The sequence below is a fragment of the Phaethon lepturus genome, unplaced genomic scaffold (genome assembly GCF_000687285.1).
Source record: "Phaethon lepturus isolate BGI_N335 unplaced genomic scaffold, ASM68728v1 scaffold21586, whole genome shotgun sequence".
In the NCBI taxonomy this organism is placed as follows: Eukaryota; Metazoa; Chordata; class Aves; order Phaethontiformes; family Phaethontidae; genus Phaethon; species Phaethon lepturus.
Window position 1 is genome coordinate 8,161 of NW_010547209.1, and position 17,723 is coordinate 25,883.

The following is a 17,723-nucleotide window of genomic DNA, read 5'->3' on the forward strand; positions in this document are numbered from 1 at the left end:
TACTGTGCTGATGATAGTTACTGAGTTCTGGTAGAGTGCTACTAGCCCGAGATAGCCAGTTTACCAAGGTAAGTACAGGGAAGTGGCTTTTTTCCTTGTATTGGACAAGAAATAGTACAGCAGAACTTACTTGTATTGTTTCATATAAAACTATGTCTATCTGGTATAGACTTAACTTTTGTGGCAAGTCATAAGAATTTTATTCAGTCCCAGTACTTGTCAATTTTTTTTCTGTTAAAATTCCTCTGAAGACTTCATTTCTCATACACAAAGCTTAAAGCTACAGCACTTGTGAGAATACTGTCTTTATTAGTCAATCACCTTGTATGTATGGCAACTCTTTAAATCATTTCTTGAAATTGAAAGTGCATTCATGAAAGTGTCAGAAGCCATTAGCCTTATAAATGGCAAGGCACTCGACACAAAAGAAGGGGAAATATATAGAGAATCCTGAAAAAGTAAAACCATCTAAAGATAGCTGTAATTCTTCTTATTGACTGTATATTCATGCTCTGCTTACTTCCTCATAAACCTGAGGAAAGAATAGCTTCACTAGCAGAAGGAGGCCAAAGCTTTTAGTTCCTTCTATGTCTCCTGTATGGTGAAAAATTGAGGAAAGAAGGGATGAGGGGGAACAAGGGGCTTCAGGAGTCACAGCTTTCCAGAGGACCCTGGAGTAGTATGTGTTTTCACAGAAGTAAATTAATATTGTTCTCCTACTAATGGTAGTTACGACTAAGTCTAAATCACTGAAAGTACAGCCTTTTTCCTGGTTTATCCCTATATATATCTTTATGGCATACTCTTAAACGTGCCTTCAAAAAATGAACACCTTCTTTCAGTTTAAAGTGCAATGGTGTGGTATATGTCTTGAGCATGGGAGAATCAAGAACGATTTTAGCTATAAAAATCATTTGAACCTCAAGGGTCTCTGCCACTGTGGTAAGCCCCAGCCCAGTTCCTTGCTTAATTCTCTGCAGCAGAATGGGGGAGAGAATCAAGAGCAAAAGCAAGACAGGGAGGGAAATGCCTCCTGGTTCATTTAAGTGAAGGGGTGAGGGTGAAGCGATCACTTGCTACCAGCAGACTGATGCCCAGCCAGTCTTCTAGCAATGGCTACTTTGGAGAAACTTTTGGTCAGTTGGGGTCAGCTATCCCAGCTGTGTCCTGCCGCAGCCTCTTGCCGACTGCCTTGACACCATACAACTGCTGTTCAGCACAAGCTAAACACTGGTGTGTTATCAGCACTGTTTGGGTCACAAATCTGAAGGCCCATATGGGCTGCTATGCAGAAAATTAACTTCATCCCTGACAAACCCAGTGCAACCACACTAATCTGTCCTGCTGATACCTGAAGCAGGTGAGTTTGAGGTGTCAGAAATGGATTCACTATTTTCCATTAGGCCAAACCGCCTGGTGGTGTTAGATATCTACTAAGATGTTTAGTTTGGATTCCTTGAAGGTTTCCAATAAGAATTTCTGAAAACAGTTGTTACACTATAAAATTAACCTACTGCTTAGAATAACAGCAGACTGGTTAGTGGTTACTTTTTAATTTTCTTTTTTTTTTTCATTGCAGATTTATCTAAGGCAGCAAGATAAAACAGCTAGTATTAATCAAAATGTTCGCATCGCCAAAATGTCTCTCATTGACCTGGCAGGATCTGAACGTGCCAGTGCAACAAATGCCAAGGGAGCTCGCTTTAGAGAAGGAACAAATATTAACCGCTCCCTGCTAGCTCTCGGAAATGTCATTAATGCCTTGGCAGATCCAAAGGTATGTTCTGCTTTCCTGTGCAGTCTTCACCTCCTAGTGTTTGGAGAACTCTTTTTTTTTTTTTTTTTTTTTTTTTTTTTAATCAAGCCCTCATTTAGTGTATGTGGATTACATTGTTGAAGCTTCTCACATCATCATTTTCCTTTAAGGTTTTCTTATGGGTTTGCACCATCATATCTGTGATAGCTGAAAGACAATCCCAATGGGAAAGAGCTCTCAAAAAGAGTGTGCAGCTACCTAAGGATAATGTCAAAGATGAATGTACCTGCTTTTCTTACCTCTTTCAAAATCAAGCATATCCAGAGAAGCTTGAAGTAGTAAATAAATAGCCTTACAAGGACAAAGATTTTGCCAGAGTTTTATACCCTTTAATCTTAGGGGAGGAGGCTTTTATAGGAGAAAACAACACCTACGCAAAGTTGTTCTTTTGTGCTTTTACATACATCCACACCCCCACATACACATCCCTCACCTCCCACTCCCTGCTCCTGATCTGGCTCATCACCTCGAGGGAAGGAGTGGGGACAGTTGCATGGGAGAATGAGAAAACCTCCTGAACTTTTGCCAAAGTCAAGTCCATTGCCTTACAGCTATACCCTTTTTGTCCTTTTGGTCAGCTAGCAACTTCCATCTTCAGGTATGCCAGAGGAAAATGATCAGAGCTTTTATTTCCCTTCCTGGTGCCACACATTCTCATCACTATCTTATTGGAGTGGGCAGAATTTTAGAATCTGTACCATTGACATAAGTAAGATTCTTCATGTTGACTTATTTAGTGTGGGATTGGGGTCTTAGTGACTAACTTCCTAGTCCTAACTTTGTACTGTGAGATGAAGATTCTGTAGATGTGATTGAAAAAACTTCACAGAGCAGACTTTGGGTTGCCTGGAAAGGTTGTGGCATCTCCATCCTTGGATATTTTCAAAACCTGACTGGGCATAGTCCTTGGGAGCTTGCTCTAGCTGATCCTGCTTTAAGCAGAGGGATTGGACTAGGTGAATCGTGAGAGGTCCTTCCCAACCTCAATTATTCTGTGAACTGAAAGTAACGTAGTCTACCTTTTCCGTTAGCTGCCCACATAACAAAAATAGTTGTTACCTATTTGGACATCAGAAAGTACCCTGGCTAATACATGTGTTTATAAAGGTATGAAACAATTCCAAGAGATTTAAAACTGGTTTTGAGTTGTATATGTAGTTTTGAGAAAAATTGCTTATGTAAAAGAAAAGTTCCAAGGCTATTTGTCATGTTTTGTGGCATTGTTGAAATTCTAAGCAGACTTTTAGGTGCGTGAATATTTAAAGTACCATTCACTAATCCATAAAAATGCATATAACTCACTTTCTAGAGCAAGAAACAGCACATTCCTTATCGAAACAGCAAGCTTACTCGTTTATTGAAAGATTCTCTTGGAGGAAATTGCCGGACAATAATGATAGCTGCTGTTAGTCCATCTTCTCTGTTCTATGATGATACATATAATACTCTTAAGTATGCAAACCGAGCAAAGGATATCAAGTCTTCTGTAAGTATGTTGGTATTTATTGATCTTTTGTCAAAGTATAGTAATGTATTCAGAAAAAGAGCATTATTTCCTTGAGAAGATTATAATTTTCTTTACTTTTGTCTCAAAATTTTGTGCAGTTAACTCTTTCTTACAGTTGATTCTTCATCATCTGAGTGATAGATGTAGTAGATACAGACTAGATACTAATTCTGGCCTAAAAGCAACATAGCTTCATTAATGGGATTATGCTGCCAGTTTGAAAGAGTTGGTTTTGTGAACATCAAATTCGGAAATAATCCTCAGATGTTAAAATTTACAGCCATTTTCAGTATGTTGCTATTACTTTCTCAGAGAACTGTAAAGCATATTAAAGAAATGTCTGAGCAATTGTACAAGACCCAGTCCAGGTTTGTTACAGGTAGAATTCAGCTGGAGCCAAGAAGCTCAGTGAGATTATATTGATAAATGAAAAGTTACTGGGGAGTCCTGTCTTCTGCTCTCTAGTCTGATTTTTGTCCCCATAATCCTTTGTATTGCAGCTCCTAATTTCTTTTATGTAATATGGGGTTGACTGTAGTTTCCATTTGTTGCATACTTAAAGATAGTAAAACTAGTCTGAATAAACGCAAAATGTGCTTGCACCTGCAAATGTAACTTCTTTTTATTGCTCTGTTGAGGGAAGTAACATGACCCTGGGTATGCAACAGCTGACTGCAAAACCTGAGAGTCATATTTTTGTTGTGCAAGTCAGGATTTTATTCAACCCTTTCCACATATAGTGCAAGTGTAATTATGCAATACTTATACACAGCGTTTTTATTATGCCGGAGAACATGAAGAAGCCTTCTTAAATTCTAACTTGTTTCTTTTCCTTAACAGTTGAAGAGCAATGTTGTTAGTTTGGACAGTCACATAAGCCAGTATGTTAAAATATGCAATGAACAAAAGAAAGAGGTACGTAAAAACTCTCTTGCTAAAAGTTTGAAAGATTGGTATAACTTTGAATACAAAAAAATGTTTATGGGATTGAACCTATAAGGCAATATTGTCCTAATGCTCCCATATAGTCTTCTGAAGTAAGAAAGATGTTTTGTGTTCTAAGAGGGATATCACCTACTGCTATTGGTAAAGCTTTTCAAGACATAAGCACAGAATGATAGGGTTAAAAAAGAAAACCATCAAAAAAACCACAACAAACTATGTTCCAACTGAAAGGTACCTATTTTGTTTTAGATCCTAATGCTGAAAGAGAAATTGAGAGAATACGAAGAAAAGCAAGCAAGCATTCCTGAAAATCATAATGCTGCAGTACTTTCAAACAACCAGCAAGCAGAAATACAAAGGTAAATTAATCACATGATGATCTTACGTCAAAACTGGAGTTTGCATAACTTGTAAAAGCATTTGTAACACAAACTTACTCTTTTCAATATTGGTTGCCTCACTTTTAACATTGCTTTACTTAGACTAGGTATGACTTTGCATGACTTATCACTTCTTTCCAGAACAACTTGGTGGTGGATTTAAAACGAAACAAATATCATGTACTTGAGGAAGTATCCTGATATTAACCTTCTAGGCAAATTATTCAGTAAAACACTGCAAGATAACTATGTATTCTGATCCTCAGGAAGCTGACATAACTCACTCTGACATCACAAGCGGTGAAGGTCTTGCATCTATAGTTACTTTTTTAGGAAGTATTTACTAAATTGACAGAAATGCAGCAATGTCAGTATTCTGTAGATTATGTTTATTCCCATCAAATTTTCATTAGAACTGCTGATATCAAGAGTATTTATTTTGGTGGGGAATTGAACCTTCCTAAAAGTTATGAGCTTCATCAGTGCGCATGTGGTCTTTAAAATGTACTGAGTTTTTTTAATGCTTATCAATAGCTTCATTATTGTAATGAAGTTATTTTATGGGAAAGTCAGGTATTTTTGTCTCAAGGCTACAGATTCTATTCTGTATTAATGTGCAGATAAAATTCTACCATTAATAACACAAAACATTTCAGGACAAATGTTCTCCTAGGAAGCTCCAAAGCTCTGTAGGGCTAAGAAGCTTTTTACTACTACCAAAACCTAAAGATTTTTGAGAAAAGTAACAACCATATTTAATCTCGGTTGTTTGAAGTAGCATACTGTAATGTAGGTTTTCAGAAAAACTAAAATCCAATGTAAATTTTATAAATTTCTTATCCTATTTTGAGCCCATATTTAGCAAAATTGCTATGAATTGATTTTAAATCACCTTGACTTTTCCGATCTGATTTCGATTGTTATTCTTGTGTTATTGGAAGGATCCCCGTGCGAAAGGACTATCTTTCGAACACTAAGTACTTGTGTGTGTATACATATATATGTATACACACATATACAGTGGCAGGTAAAAATGAAATGGTGATTGTGAAAGGTTTGGTAGCAAAAATATTCAATGCAAATTTGTATTTCTGGGAGGTACAGGGCTGGGATATGGTCATTCACTAAGGTGTTACCAGGAAGAACACTGAAGAATTGCTGAAAGTTCAGTGATGAAAAATAACTGCCAGCTGGCCAACTAAAAATTCATCAAATAAAAATAGATCAAAAACCAAACAAACAACTAAATAGCCAAACAGCTGGTCTGCATGTGCACTGAACAATAACGTAAAGATAGAAAAAGAATGATATATGTAACAAAATAAGGTAGTGTACTCTTTGAGTGTTATGTAATAAAGAAATACAATACATTTAAGAAAGGATGAAAAAGTTGAATATAATAGCAACAAGAGCTTCCTGGTAGATCTGCCTATGGAACAGTCTTATTTGGAGGATGATAGAAGCCCACCTCGCAGGACTTTTAAAACTAGGCAGAGTCCTTTTAATAACAGAAAAAAATTCCTTTTTCTGGTAGGAAGCTTATCTTCATAACAAAAAAATGTGAAAATGCCATACAAATGAGAGAAAGCTACTATAGTTTTAAAGTTATATTATCGATAAACTGGTCTTTTAAAATCGAGACTTTGTTTTGGGGAGAGGGACAGTAGAATATTTACAAGGCTCTTTTTTTAATAACTAGAAATATGTTACCAAATAGAAATTTGACTGTCTTGTGTTATACAAAAATTCCAAAACTATACTCTTATGTTCCAAAGGTGCTGTTTCTCCTCATAGTCCAGTTTAGATGTTTTAGTAACTTGGGGGGTGGGAGAGTACACAGACATGGCAGAATCGAGCATGTGAATGCTAGCTTTCAGCAAAGCTATTTAACAGGTCATTTTTGTGGGTGTACACAATGTAATTTGCATGAATGACAGCAACTGCTGCTGGCAGGTACTACTTCAGTCGCATCCTTCCTGCAAGATTTGAGAGGCAAGAACTTGAAGTTCTTCTTTCCACAGAGAGTCTAATTTATGCTTGTAGGTTCATTACTTTCTATTGCTTTTATATTTCTTGGTCCCTCTTTCTTCTTGGTGATGTTCCTTTCTATCTTTCCTGATGTGACAGTCTCTTGTGAGAGAACACAAAAAGTAACAAATCAACATATGCGATGTATGAATTCGTTGCAGAAGTCAATCTGTTCCATAAGAAGGTTAAGTTTTGGTGTGAAAGTCGTGCTGGATCTGTCTCTGCATATCTCCTCACATATTTCTGAGAATTATTTGCCTAGGTTTACTCAGTTAACTTTTTTTATTGGCCCTTTGAATGTGGTATTTTTTTAACCTGAAAAACCTTCTTATGTGAAAATAAAAACCCATTCAAAGCAAAATGCTCCCTAACTGAGGTTCATTTTACAAGCATTCCAGAGGTTTCAATAAACCTCTCATTCAGGTTATTGAAATTTCATTTGCAAAAGAAGTGTAGGTCTCTAAGTCATGTTGATAGATCTGACAGATTTCCTGCATATTTTTGCACTGTAAGTCTTTAAGGTTAATTTAATTTTCTGTGACTTGCCCTTTATTTCATCCTACGTGTGTGGGAAGAATCAGTCATGGGCAAAGGTCTCTAAAACGTCTTTTCAAAATGTTGGACATATTCTAGACCACCATTTGTTGGTCAGAGAATGTTTGTTTGGGTTTTAATGTTCTGAAATGTCCATAGAGACATATGTAAGCCTACCCCATTCCCTCTAGATGTCAGCAATGAAGTGGCTGTTGCATTCTCTTTTTCCTCAGGAAGATCCTGTCAGGTTCGTCCTACGATGGTGTGGGTGATGAGTTGATTTCCCACACACTGATTTACAGGTTTTGAAGGTATTCTGCTGTCTTCTCCCCTCCGTTTGAGACAGGGTAGAGAAGCCTTATCTGCAATCTTGTGCTTCAGTCCAACTACCTATGGCTTTTGCTTTACTGTTTTCTGGAAAAGTTTCACTCATTACACCCCTTGCTTCTTCAAACCCAAAGGTCATTACTGCTCCCTCCATCTAAAGCTTGGTTGGCGTGGTCTGCCAACCGTTCAAGTCTTGAGTCTGTTGAGATGGACACTGTACACTGGCTTTGGAACTACCACCGACAGGTCCATGCGCTTTTTGAGGCTAGGTAGTCCAGAGAGTTCATACCGTGGATGTGCCTAACGGCATCACTTTGTCATTTTTAAGTGAAGAAGAGAGTGTAAGGATAACTCCCTAAGAATAGAAGCGTGCTTACTGAAAGAGTGAATCTAGCTCAAGGCAGGAGCTTTGCAAAGGCTTCTACACTTGATGCTATATTTGGGACGCTAATGATTGTAAGTACACAAAAAGTTGATCTCTTGCTATAATAGTTCTTCACAATGACTGTACATAGAATCAGAATCTACAGCCTCTCAAATTACGACCAGGGTTTTTACCGTGAGGGAAATTGAGAGGGGGTTTACCTTCATTTCTCATTGCTGTGTTTCCCAGGCAGCTGGAAGGAACCATGTTTCTGTGGCTACTATGGAGGAAAAAAAGTCTCCAACCAGTTGTGCAATAAGTAGTATAGTAATGCAGATTGTATAGATAGTAACAGCATAGAGTAAGAACTCTGATACTCTGCAGCTGACTATTTTATTCCTTAAGAAAAATTATTTCTAAATTCTGTGTGTGTTTTAGTACACATTTTTACCTTGATACAATAGCATTCTCTGGACACTTTTAGGTAAAACAGTTGAATTTCTAAAACTGTAGAGAAGAATTCTTTTGTTAATTCTGTTTGTTTTTAAAATGACAGTAATAAAACACTAGAATAAAAGACTCGGCGTTTATTCAGACTTTAGACTATGAAATTGCTACTTCTGATACATGCTGGCAAGAAGTCAAATGCATGACCAGAATGCCTCTTTAACTTGCTCTCTAGTTGAATGTACATGTTATTTTATAGTATTCTTACGGTATTTAATTTTGTGATCTTTTATACTAAACACTATATAACAACCTCAAATGTTGTATGTCTTTTAGAACATTTGCAGGTTAAACTGTGCCTTTATTCTTATGTGAAGTTCTAACAAGTGAATAGGATGTTATGAAGTGGCTTGTGTACAAGGTTGGTCATTATTGATATATACAGTATTTTTTAGGCTATTCTGCACTGCATTTTCGGTATTCAGAGGTGAAGTGGAAAAGTACCACCAGTGAAACTTATATTGCAACATGCTAATGCTTGCAGGCTCTCTCCTTATCCTTGTTATTCTGATTTGCATTGCAGACTAGTGGTAAGCAGATTATGAGGCCATTTAAACATTGGTCTCCTTGGAATAACTCCTAAGTACCTTCTATCACCAGTTTGGTTTTTTGCCCCCCATTAGCCTAGTATGTGTTAAAACGTGATGTATGTTGCTGATTTTTGTCATCCATTAGTGATTAGAATTGTACAACAGAACTTCAGAAAAAGTGAGCAACTGAAGACTCTTTTGTGGTTTTTCTTTTCTGAGAGACAGCTAGCAGGTTTTTTGAAGGAGACCTTGTGTGTCTATGGCAACGGTAGTCTGATCTGTTTAATAAATTGGTATAAGAAGCAGAGAACATAGGGTTTTAGTTCCTTTTGGAGGTAGAGGTAAGACTTATGTGAAAAAGTTCCAGGTGTCTGTCTTTTGAATCCCAGTGTCATCTTCATAAATACAGCAAGACTTATTTTTAGTGATCCCTTCAAAACTTCACATCCCATTTCCAGTTAGAATACTTAAAATCTTTACTGATGTACTGACACATTATTTAGTGCTGAATTATAACAGGCTTTTCTTTTTTCCTTTTAATTTTTTTATTTTTATTTTATTGACTTGGATTTGAAAGTTCCCCTTGTAAAGAAGATGGTCATAAAAAAAGTCTTTGGTAAGTACTCTGTTATTTATTCTTATCCTTTGGTTCTAATAGATACAAAGACATCCTGAAAAATGTGTTTGCAAACCGTGAGGAAATCAGAAAAGAATACCTCAAGTTGGAAATGCGACTGAAAGAAAATGCACTGAAGACATATTACCAGAAACAATGTCATGAACAAATTCAACTGATGTGCTCTGAAGAAAGAGTAGAAAAGGTGAGTTTTCTGTAATGTAGTACAAGGTATCATCTCTCTTCATTTTGCTATACTAATGTATGAATTTTGCTTAAGTAATTATATAATAAGTTAATGCTTAAATATTTAATTAAAATGGGACACACTGATTATCTCTTGGATAACATCTTCTGACATTAATACAGAAAATGTAATAGTAATGCTAGGTATGCCATTTTTTTCCCCACACTGCACAAAAAACTGTTGATGTGCTTATTGCTGCTAATTGTGAAAACTTTTCGACTTGCCCTTATGTAGGCTTGATTGTCGTAGTTACTTAAGACCTGACTAGACTTAGGAGACTCATGACGCTCTAGTCCAAAACCAAAGCATCTTAATGGATGCATGGTATAGCCATTGAAGCTCTTATCAAGCTGAGTAATCCATTTGTGTTTCGTAAGGAAAAGCATGGACCTTGTGCTAAACAAGACTGATTATTATCATTGGTGTATTCAGTTGTCACCAGGAAGATGTTTGGATAGCTGCTTAAGGACACAGTCTTGTGAACTGAAATAATCACGTTTAGTTGCCTTGAATTTTAAGAGAAGAATTTGGGGACTAAGTATGAACAATTGCTGTTGTGCAGCATGAAATGCTGGTGTCTTTCTAGAAGAATCAAAGTATAAATAAGTAAGCATGATTAGGTAGTATCTTAATTTTTCTGATAAAAGTCATCTTAAAGGAATATATGTTTTATGTAGGTATGAAGTTGAGGGTGGGGCTGATTTTGCTTAGTCACAGTAGCAATCTGTATTTGGCCAAAAATTATAGTTTACCATATGACTATTTTTCCCAGTGATTCACGTGAAATTTGGTCCTTAGATAAATGTCAAAGTGAAAATATATCACAAGTTTTTGCTTGTCATTAATGAAGATATTTCAAGTGACTAATGTGTTCTAGAATTCTCTTTTATGCCACAGAAACCCCAAAGTATTTTTCTGTACATACCATAGTTTTAGATGCTGCTTACAGTGCACCATAGCTGTGTGTCTATTCATAGTGAGGAGTTAGACCTTCATACATTCTATTTCATATCAATGTTTTTTAACTGAGTTAACTTTTATTTTTAATGTTAGCAGTGCTGCGCTCAAATGTTAGTTTTGCCATTAGTTAACTTATACTTGCAATGTACTAAGGGTCAAGAGGCACTGTCCTGTAAGTATGATGCCGTATTTATTAACAAGAGTAAGTCACTGTAGTGGTAAAATTAAATGTCCTTTTGCTATTGCTTTGGAACAAATTGGATTTTAATTTGGAATCCAGTAATGTGATTGCCAAAGTGACTTCTCAAGTTTCCCTTGTGCACTATAATGCTTCTGTTCTTCCTTGTATTTTTGCACATTTGCCATTTTCCTAAATGCTTCTGGGTTTTCTTTCTGTGAAATAGACTGTTAGGCCACAGGGGTATTTATGAAATATTAATTTTCCAGGGAAAATTTTCCTTATAAAATATTTTCTCATTTTACACTTAATTGTCCGTGCTCAGTAACTAGATACAGTAATGATTTTTAGGTAAATTAACACAAAGCAAATGATATCTTATCTATATTTGAACAACCCCAGTTAGAACACTTTAATTCAAAATAATAATTTCAGAAAGATGGGAAATAAACTTACATATGAGTTTAGGTTACCTTGATCTCTGTTCTTAAATGTCATCTTGTTGCAAAAATTGTGTCACAATTTATTTTGTGAAATTCGTTCCATCCTGGATCACTAATAAATCTTTCCCATTTTCCACATAACTGCGCCTGTTTCCAGCTTCTTTAGAACTTGGATGCTGCCCATTTAAAGGGCTTGTTTATGTCCTCCTGCCAAATGCCTGTTCTTCCACTCTTGTTACTTGTATTTCTGCATCTGTGCTGTTCTGTTGCATGCTAGGTATCAGCTACAGTAGTGTTAGCCAGAAAACCTTTGTGCCAACAGGAGAACATGGATAGAACATTCCTCTTTCTGTGGAAACATAAAAAGTTAGTATGTGCTCCTGTGTTATAGCTACTTTTAATGATCTTGCTGAGTTTGAAGAAGTCTGCTCAGTTGTGACCTATTTTATCTTGAAGGTTTCTGCATCAGTCATGGAATCTGGGGGTTTTTTTGTTTGTTTTTTTTTTTTATTTTTAGAGACATGACAAAAACGTGCTGGCACTTTGACAGGATTAAAAAAAAAAGGTTTAAAATAATTTCTCCAATTTTGATTGCTACGTTAACATTATATTTACTGTCTAGGAAGGGCGCATATTCCTGGAAAGCAGTCAGTCTATCTTGGTTTTGGTTTTTCTTCTTACTGCAATTGCCCATGCTGGATCCAAAAAACACTTGCTGAATATGTCCCAGTTCTTCAGGCCAGGAGGGACAATTTCTTCTATATGTCTCGTGATTTTTCTTCTTTTTTAAATTACAAAAGAGAATAGCAACCAAGTGTCTTGCCCAGGACTACACGTGTTCCAGAGGTTGTGTACAGCTAGCAGGCATAACAGTATTTGTTTTACTGTTGGAGCACATCCATGTAACATGTCCTTTCTTCTTGGGAACCTATTGGATGGGTTCATCAAATGGTGGGATATTGTCAATACCACCTTCAATCCTAATACCTCTCCTGCACCATGTAAACGCTGAAGTATGCAAAATGATGTGTTTGAATTTCTCTGCTTCAGCAGTCCTGACAGCTCTCTCTTAGTCTCAGTGGTCAGAGGGAACCAGTGGTCGCTGTGAGCTTTAGTCTGACAGTTAACTCTTCCTCCTGATACTTTCCCTAAGGAGCTGGTTCTTTACAAAGTGACTTTGTCTTCTCTGGATCCTCTGTCATCTTAGCAGATAAGACAGCCTAAAGAGAAAAGCAAAGTGAAATTCTGTCCAGAAGCTCATCTTTGACCTGCTAAGTCGCCTGGAAGCACACATGTAATTCAGGTCTCTTTACCGTGCTGGTTCTGTGTTCTGCATGCCGTGTGTTGAAGTGAGCATTTTGAAAAGTCTCCTTAAGAAATGCAATCTGCATGTCTCCACATACTGTTCCAATTTTCTACAGTATGTTCAGAAGGACATCCGTTAGAGTAATTTCTGCTTCGTGCAGCATTAGGAGGTACATTTTAGAGTTTCTTACGAAATTTTATAGTAGAACTAATTTGGCCTGCTATTCTAATTATGTAGATTTATTCTAATTGGTGAAGTTTTCATTTAGAGAGTTAATTTTGGAACATATGGATGTAGAGATTTAGGTTACGTAATTTTTAGAATGTAAAAACTAACTGGGTTCTGTATGTTTGTTTTTGTTGAGGGTAGCAATATACTTCAAATGTTTGTGGCTTTTTGTTTGGTTGGGGTTTTTTTAACTAACTAAAGGTTAGGCCTAGTTGAACTCTGTGAACTCTACCTAAAGTTAATTTCTTTATGACTGAGTTAATGACCTAATTTTAAAGTATACTGCAAACTATAGCTGTCTTCTGAATAGAAAGAGCCTCCTTTGCCTTGTTAGGACACTACCTCATTCATATCCAGCTTGCTTGTTGCTGGTTTTGTGCCTTTTTGTTGTCAGATTTCAGAAAAGAGTCAGAAGAATTTTGATGCTTGAAGATAGAGGGTTTTCCTTTTGCCAAAAATTTTATCCTTTAATGGTCTTTTTCTAGGACATATTGCATTAGGAGAACAAAGCAGATAAAATTCCTTCTTCATATTCATGCTTGAGTTACGAGAAATTATTAGGTGGTTGTATCTAGAAGTGTGTTGGCCTATATGAGCATGTATAGTTTTTCCAGTCTTTCCAACTTTAGGTAATTATGGTCTAGAACAGAAATTTGTCAAATCCAGCATATTATTCTTTAAAGAATAATCAAATTACTATATTCTTTGTTATAAGGGCTTCCAGGAAAAAAAAATTTGAAAATGTTTAAGTAGAATTCAGTAATGCCCATAAGGAGAATGTGCTACTTCAATTTTATTGAACTGGTCAAAAATGCAAAATGTTCGTTATGTATAGAAGTATGGAAAAAATATTTTTTTTAAATAGAGATGTTTGTGATCATAATTTGAAAGTTTCCGCTTAACCCCTGATTTTTAGGCTACTTGCAAGCGGGATCAAAGGCTTGCAATGCTTAGAACCAACCGCGTACACATGCAGAAGAGGAAAGAAGAAGAGGTTGAACATTTTGAGGAAAATACCAATTGGCTGCATCGTGTTGAAAATGAAATGCGCCTCCTGGGTCAAGATGGGTGTATTCCAAAGGTAAAATGCCTTTCACTTCAAGGGCAGATTTCATGCATTGTAGGTAACATCTGACTGTAGTTAAGAACAGATTTTTACTACCCCCCGCATCTTACTTCTCATGGCTTCTGCTTTAATTCTTTCAGGGTGGTTTCAAATACTAGTTTTAGATGTTTTCATTCTTCTGACCTAATAGTACTGCATTGTTTGTGCAAGTATTCCTTGTTCATGAAAGTGTACAATTACATATAAAAATGCATGCTAAAGGGAATTATACAGCTGAACAGTTCAAATGGCTGCCAGAGCTGATCCTGCTCCTGGCGAGACAGTTCTAGTCTTGCTTTTGCAGTAACTCCCGATGTTCATCCAACCATATGACAACCTAATTCTTAGCCTGGCCAAAAATACCTTCTTTTTTGGTAGGTCCTAGGTGAGAGGTGGAAAGGAGTGTGAAGTTGTGCTAAGTTCTCTGCCAAGTTTTAGCAAGTAGTCAACTCAGTGCAGCCTCAGACAAGAACTAGGGCTGACAGAAGGGAAGGGACAAAGGTCTGTGCAGGAAGAAGAAGAGGGGAAAAAAGGTGGACAGTTGTTCTTCCCTCCCTTTTAGTTTCAGCCAGCAATTGGAATGGCTTAAATGATAGTGTAATGAGCACTTATGTGACTCATATAATGGAATATGTTTCAATATCTGTATTTTTATTGGGATGACTAAAATTTGTTGATAAATTAACTTTAAGATATTTCAAATAAGATATTGGTATCTCTGGAAGATGACTGAATACAATGAAGACTTGTCATAGACAAGTTCACTGACAAGTTCACTGAAATTCAGATATGGAGCAAGAGCACAGGAAAAGAGGCAAGCATGTTTTTGGGCATGCACAGATAAGCATAGATGGGTGCCTGATGGGTTCTTAATGGTAATTGTAGCATACCCACTGCTGGTCAAAGGAAATCCACAAAGCAATATTTACACATATAAATAAGAATCAAACAATTCCTACTTTTCTACCATAGAACTTTATAATAAAAACATAGATCCACTCCATCTTTACTGTTCAATGTAGGACGAAGTAATATTTTTAGTTTAAACAGTAGTTTCTCACTTTCAGTTTGATGTCCGGTTGTTTGTTGTTTTTTTTCTTGGTAATTTCCCAAGGAACTCTGTAAAGATCTGCAATGTTGCCATTTAAACCTAGAAGTTAAGGACCTGAAAGCCCAGATTGAGCACATGTTATCTCTGGTGTCCCTTCAAGATCAGCATTATAAGCAGACAGAAAAGTAAGTATGGTTTCATAGCCAGCTTGATAAGACTTGTATTCTGGCACCTGTATCTTCAGAAGACATATCTATAGAGTTTAGTTTTATTTGAAACAGAAGTAAGATTTTTCTCAAACTTCTTTTTTCTAGCTTAAAATTGTGTTTTCATAAGCAAAAAGGTATGTAAAATAATAATCACTTCATAAACATCGGTCTTTATCCACCAAAGGATTTATTGTTTAACAGAAACTGCAGGTATACTCTAATGCTTCTTATTTCTATTTCATTTTCTTCTTGGCATAGTTTTTACAAATTGTTCAATGGATCATGCTGTGTTATTTTCCTCTTCTGTGTTGAATATCAATATTGATTTTTTTATAAGTGCTTGTGTTGTCTTTTAGTTCCTTGCACTGTAGACATTAATTTATCTGTATTAACAGTTGTTACTATTAAAGTCTTATCTAGATAGTCAGACTGAAAAAAAATTAATTTTCAGGTAAGCATCAGCTCTTTTTCTACCATCAGTCTCTCAAAAATGTTGGAGACTATCTTTCAGAGTGTGACATAAGGAATGTGAAGTAGTTGCAAAACTATTCAGTAAATAAGTGTAGTAAATTTATAATTAAATCATTAACCAGCTTTTCTTTTTCTTTTGGAGAAAAGACTGATACCATAAACACTAAAAAAAACAATACATAAACTTGCAAAACTGAAAACCAAATTTTTAAAGCTATGTTAGTAATTATGTCACTTACCCTATTGCTTGAACCTACTGTTTAGTTTTGCAGCTGACTCCGCATTTAATGAATTCCTGTGTTGAGAGAGAATTTCTAAACTTCTGTCACTTTGGTTTGTAGTTGTGCATGGATCTTAATGTATTTCATTCTTTAATTAAAGATCCTAGTATCTAAATTTATTTGGACTAGACTTCTAATAAGGTTCTACACACATCTAATTAAGATGTACTTGGTTTAAACCACATCTTGGTTTATACTCTTCTTCATTAATCCGATACTTAATTTTAGGAAGTCAGAACTCAATCAAGATATACTGACTGTATTTCTGTGGTGTATAAGGGACTGAAGATCTTGGACACTGAGGAAAAACTGTACTTGGTAAATGCTTAGAGTGGAACACAAGACTTTGCAAAAGAGAAAAATCGCTCTACTTAGTCATGAGTATTTCCTCTCAGTGTTATGGTATTCCCAAAAATAAATTAAAATAAATTACACAGCAGAACTTGGGGGTTGCAGGAAGGGAAGGGAAGAAGGACAAAAAATCCCTCGTATTCCTAATAGTGGCAGTGCTAGTAAGGATCAGATTAGTTATGGTTGTCATATTTGTCTTGCTTCTTTATTTTACAGAGTACTAAATACTTTGCTTCCAGTTCTTCGCAAGCAATACTTGACTTTGAAAGAAGCTGGGTTGACAAATAATTTAACTGAGACTGAATTTGGGGAGGTTGAGCAGCTGATTCAAAGACAAAAATCGGTAGTTTGGGCTGACCAGACTGAAGGAAAGGAACAAAATCAAAACCATGAAGTAGAGTTGTCAGCTATCTTTGCGTTCCCACAACTTGTGAACAGACCAAACACCCCATGCCGTAAGTATATAATTAATTTGTTCTCTGTTGGAAATACTTCTAAAAGTTTCCTGCAAAAGGTATGTGGTATCCATAAACACAGTGGATGCACACTTCTACAAATACTGAAGCCAAATGGAAAACCGAGCCTCAGACCCACTTTCTATAAATTATATACTATTCTTAATTGGATATAGGAAATAAGTTTACTTTTTCAATGGCTAGACACACTCTGCCAACAGATAATTCCCTTATTCTCTTGTTTTAACATACCCTATATATCAATATTCCTAGACTCTGTGAGTGTTATTAATAATTCCATTTGAATCTTTCACAAGACATTGATGGAAAATGCATCATAATGTCACTGTTATAATTCTGCTAGTGATTCAAAAGGTTAAGCAGCTCCTACAGTTTTGCACAGTTAGAAGTAATAACCTTGGTGGGGCTGAGATTTCCCATTAATTACAGGTTGACCTGGAATCAATTTAGAACAACATAAGTTTTTATTTTTCCAAGAGTCAAAAGTTTCACCATTTTTACCATGGAACTGACTGCTTTGCTGTATCCTGATGGCCACATTTCTTCTCCATGACTGTGTGTAAACTGTCTTTTCTTCTTTAGCTCTTAAGTGAGTTGCCCTGGAGTGTAGCCTGGGTAAAAAGGGATGAAGAATCCTTCTAGAAAGTGCTGTTCTGAGGGATGACAAGGAAAATCTCAGCCTGACAGTGCAGCTGTTGTGGGCCAATGCTTCTATCTTGTGCTCTGGATAGGCAGCACTCGACACACTGGAGCTTTCTGATTACAGCTAGTAATTCATAACATTGAAAGGCATTCATAGGTAACAAGGGAAAAGCAGACAAATAATACTTCATCTTCTCAAAAGCTGGTAGTCATGGAAGAGC

The 17,723-nt window shown here is 36.3% G+C and overlaps 1 protein-coding gene across 1 annotated transcript in view; it reads left to right on the top strand.

Annotated features, from left to right (window-relative positions):
- The window catches only part of KIF18A (kinesin family member 18A), a 42,735-nt gene that overhangs the window by 7,335 nt on the left and 17,677 nt on the right, over window positions 1-17,723 (top strand). The window contains 8 exon segments of the mRNA XM_010289582.1: window positions 1,580-1,777; window positions 3,126-3,302; window positions 4,164-4,238; window positions 4,518-4,627; window positions 9,597-9,759; window positions 13,833-13,997; window positions 15,136-15,257; window positions 16,601-16,839. Coding sequence (XP_010287884.1) covers window positions 1,580-1,777; window positions 3,126-3,302; window positions 4,164-4,238; window positions 4,518-4,627; window positions 9,597-9,759; window positions 13,833-13,997; window positions 15,136-15,257; window positions 16,601-16,839 — 1,249 coding nt within the window.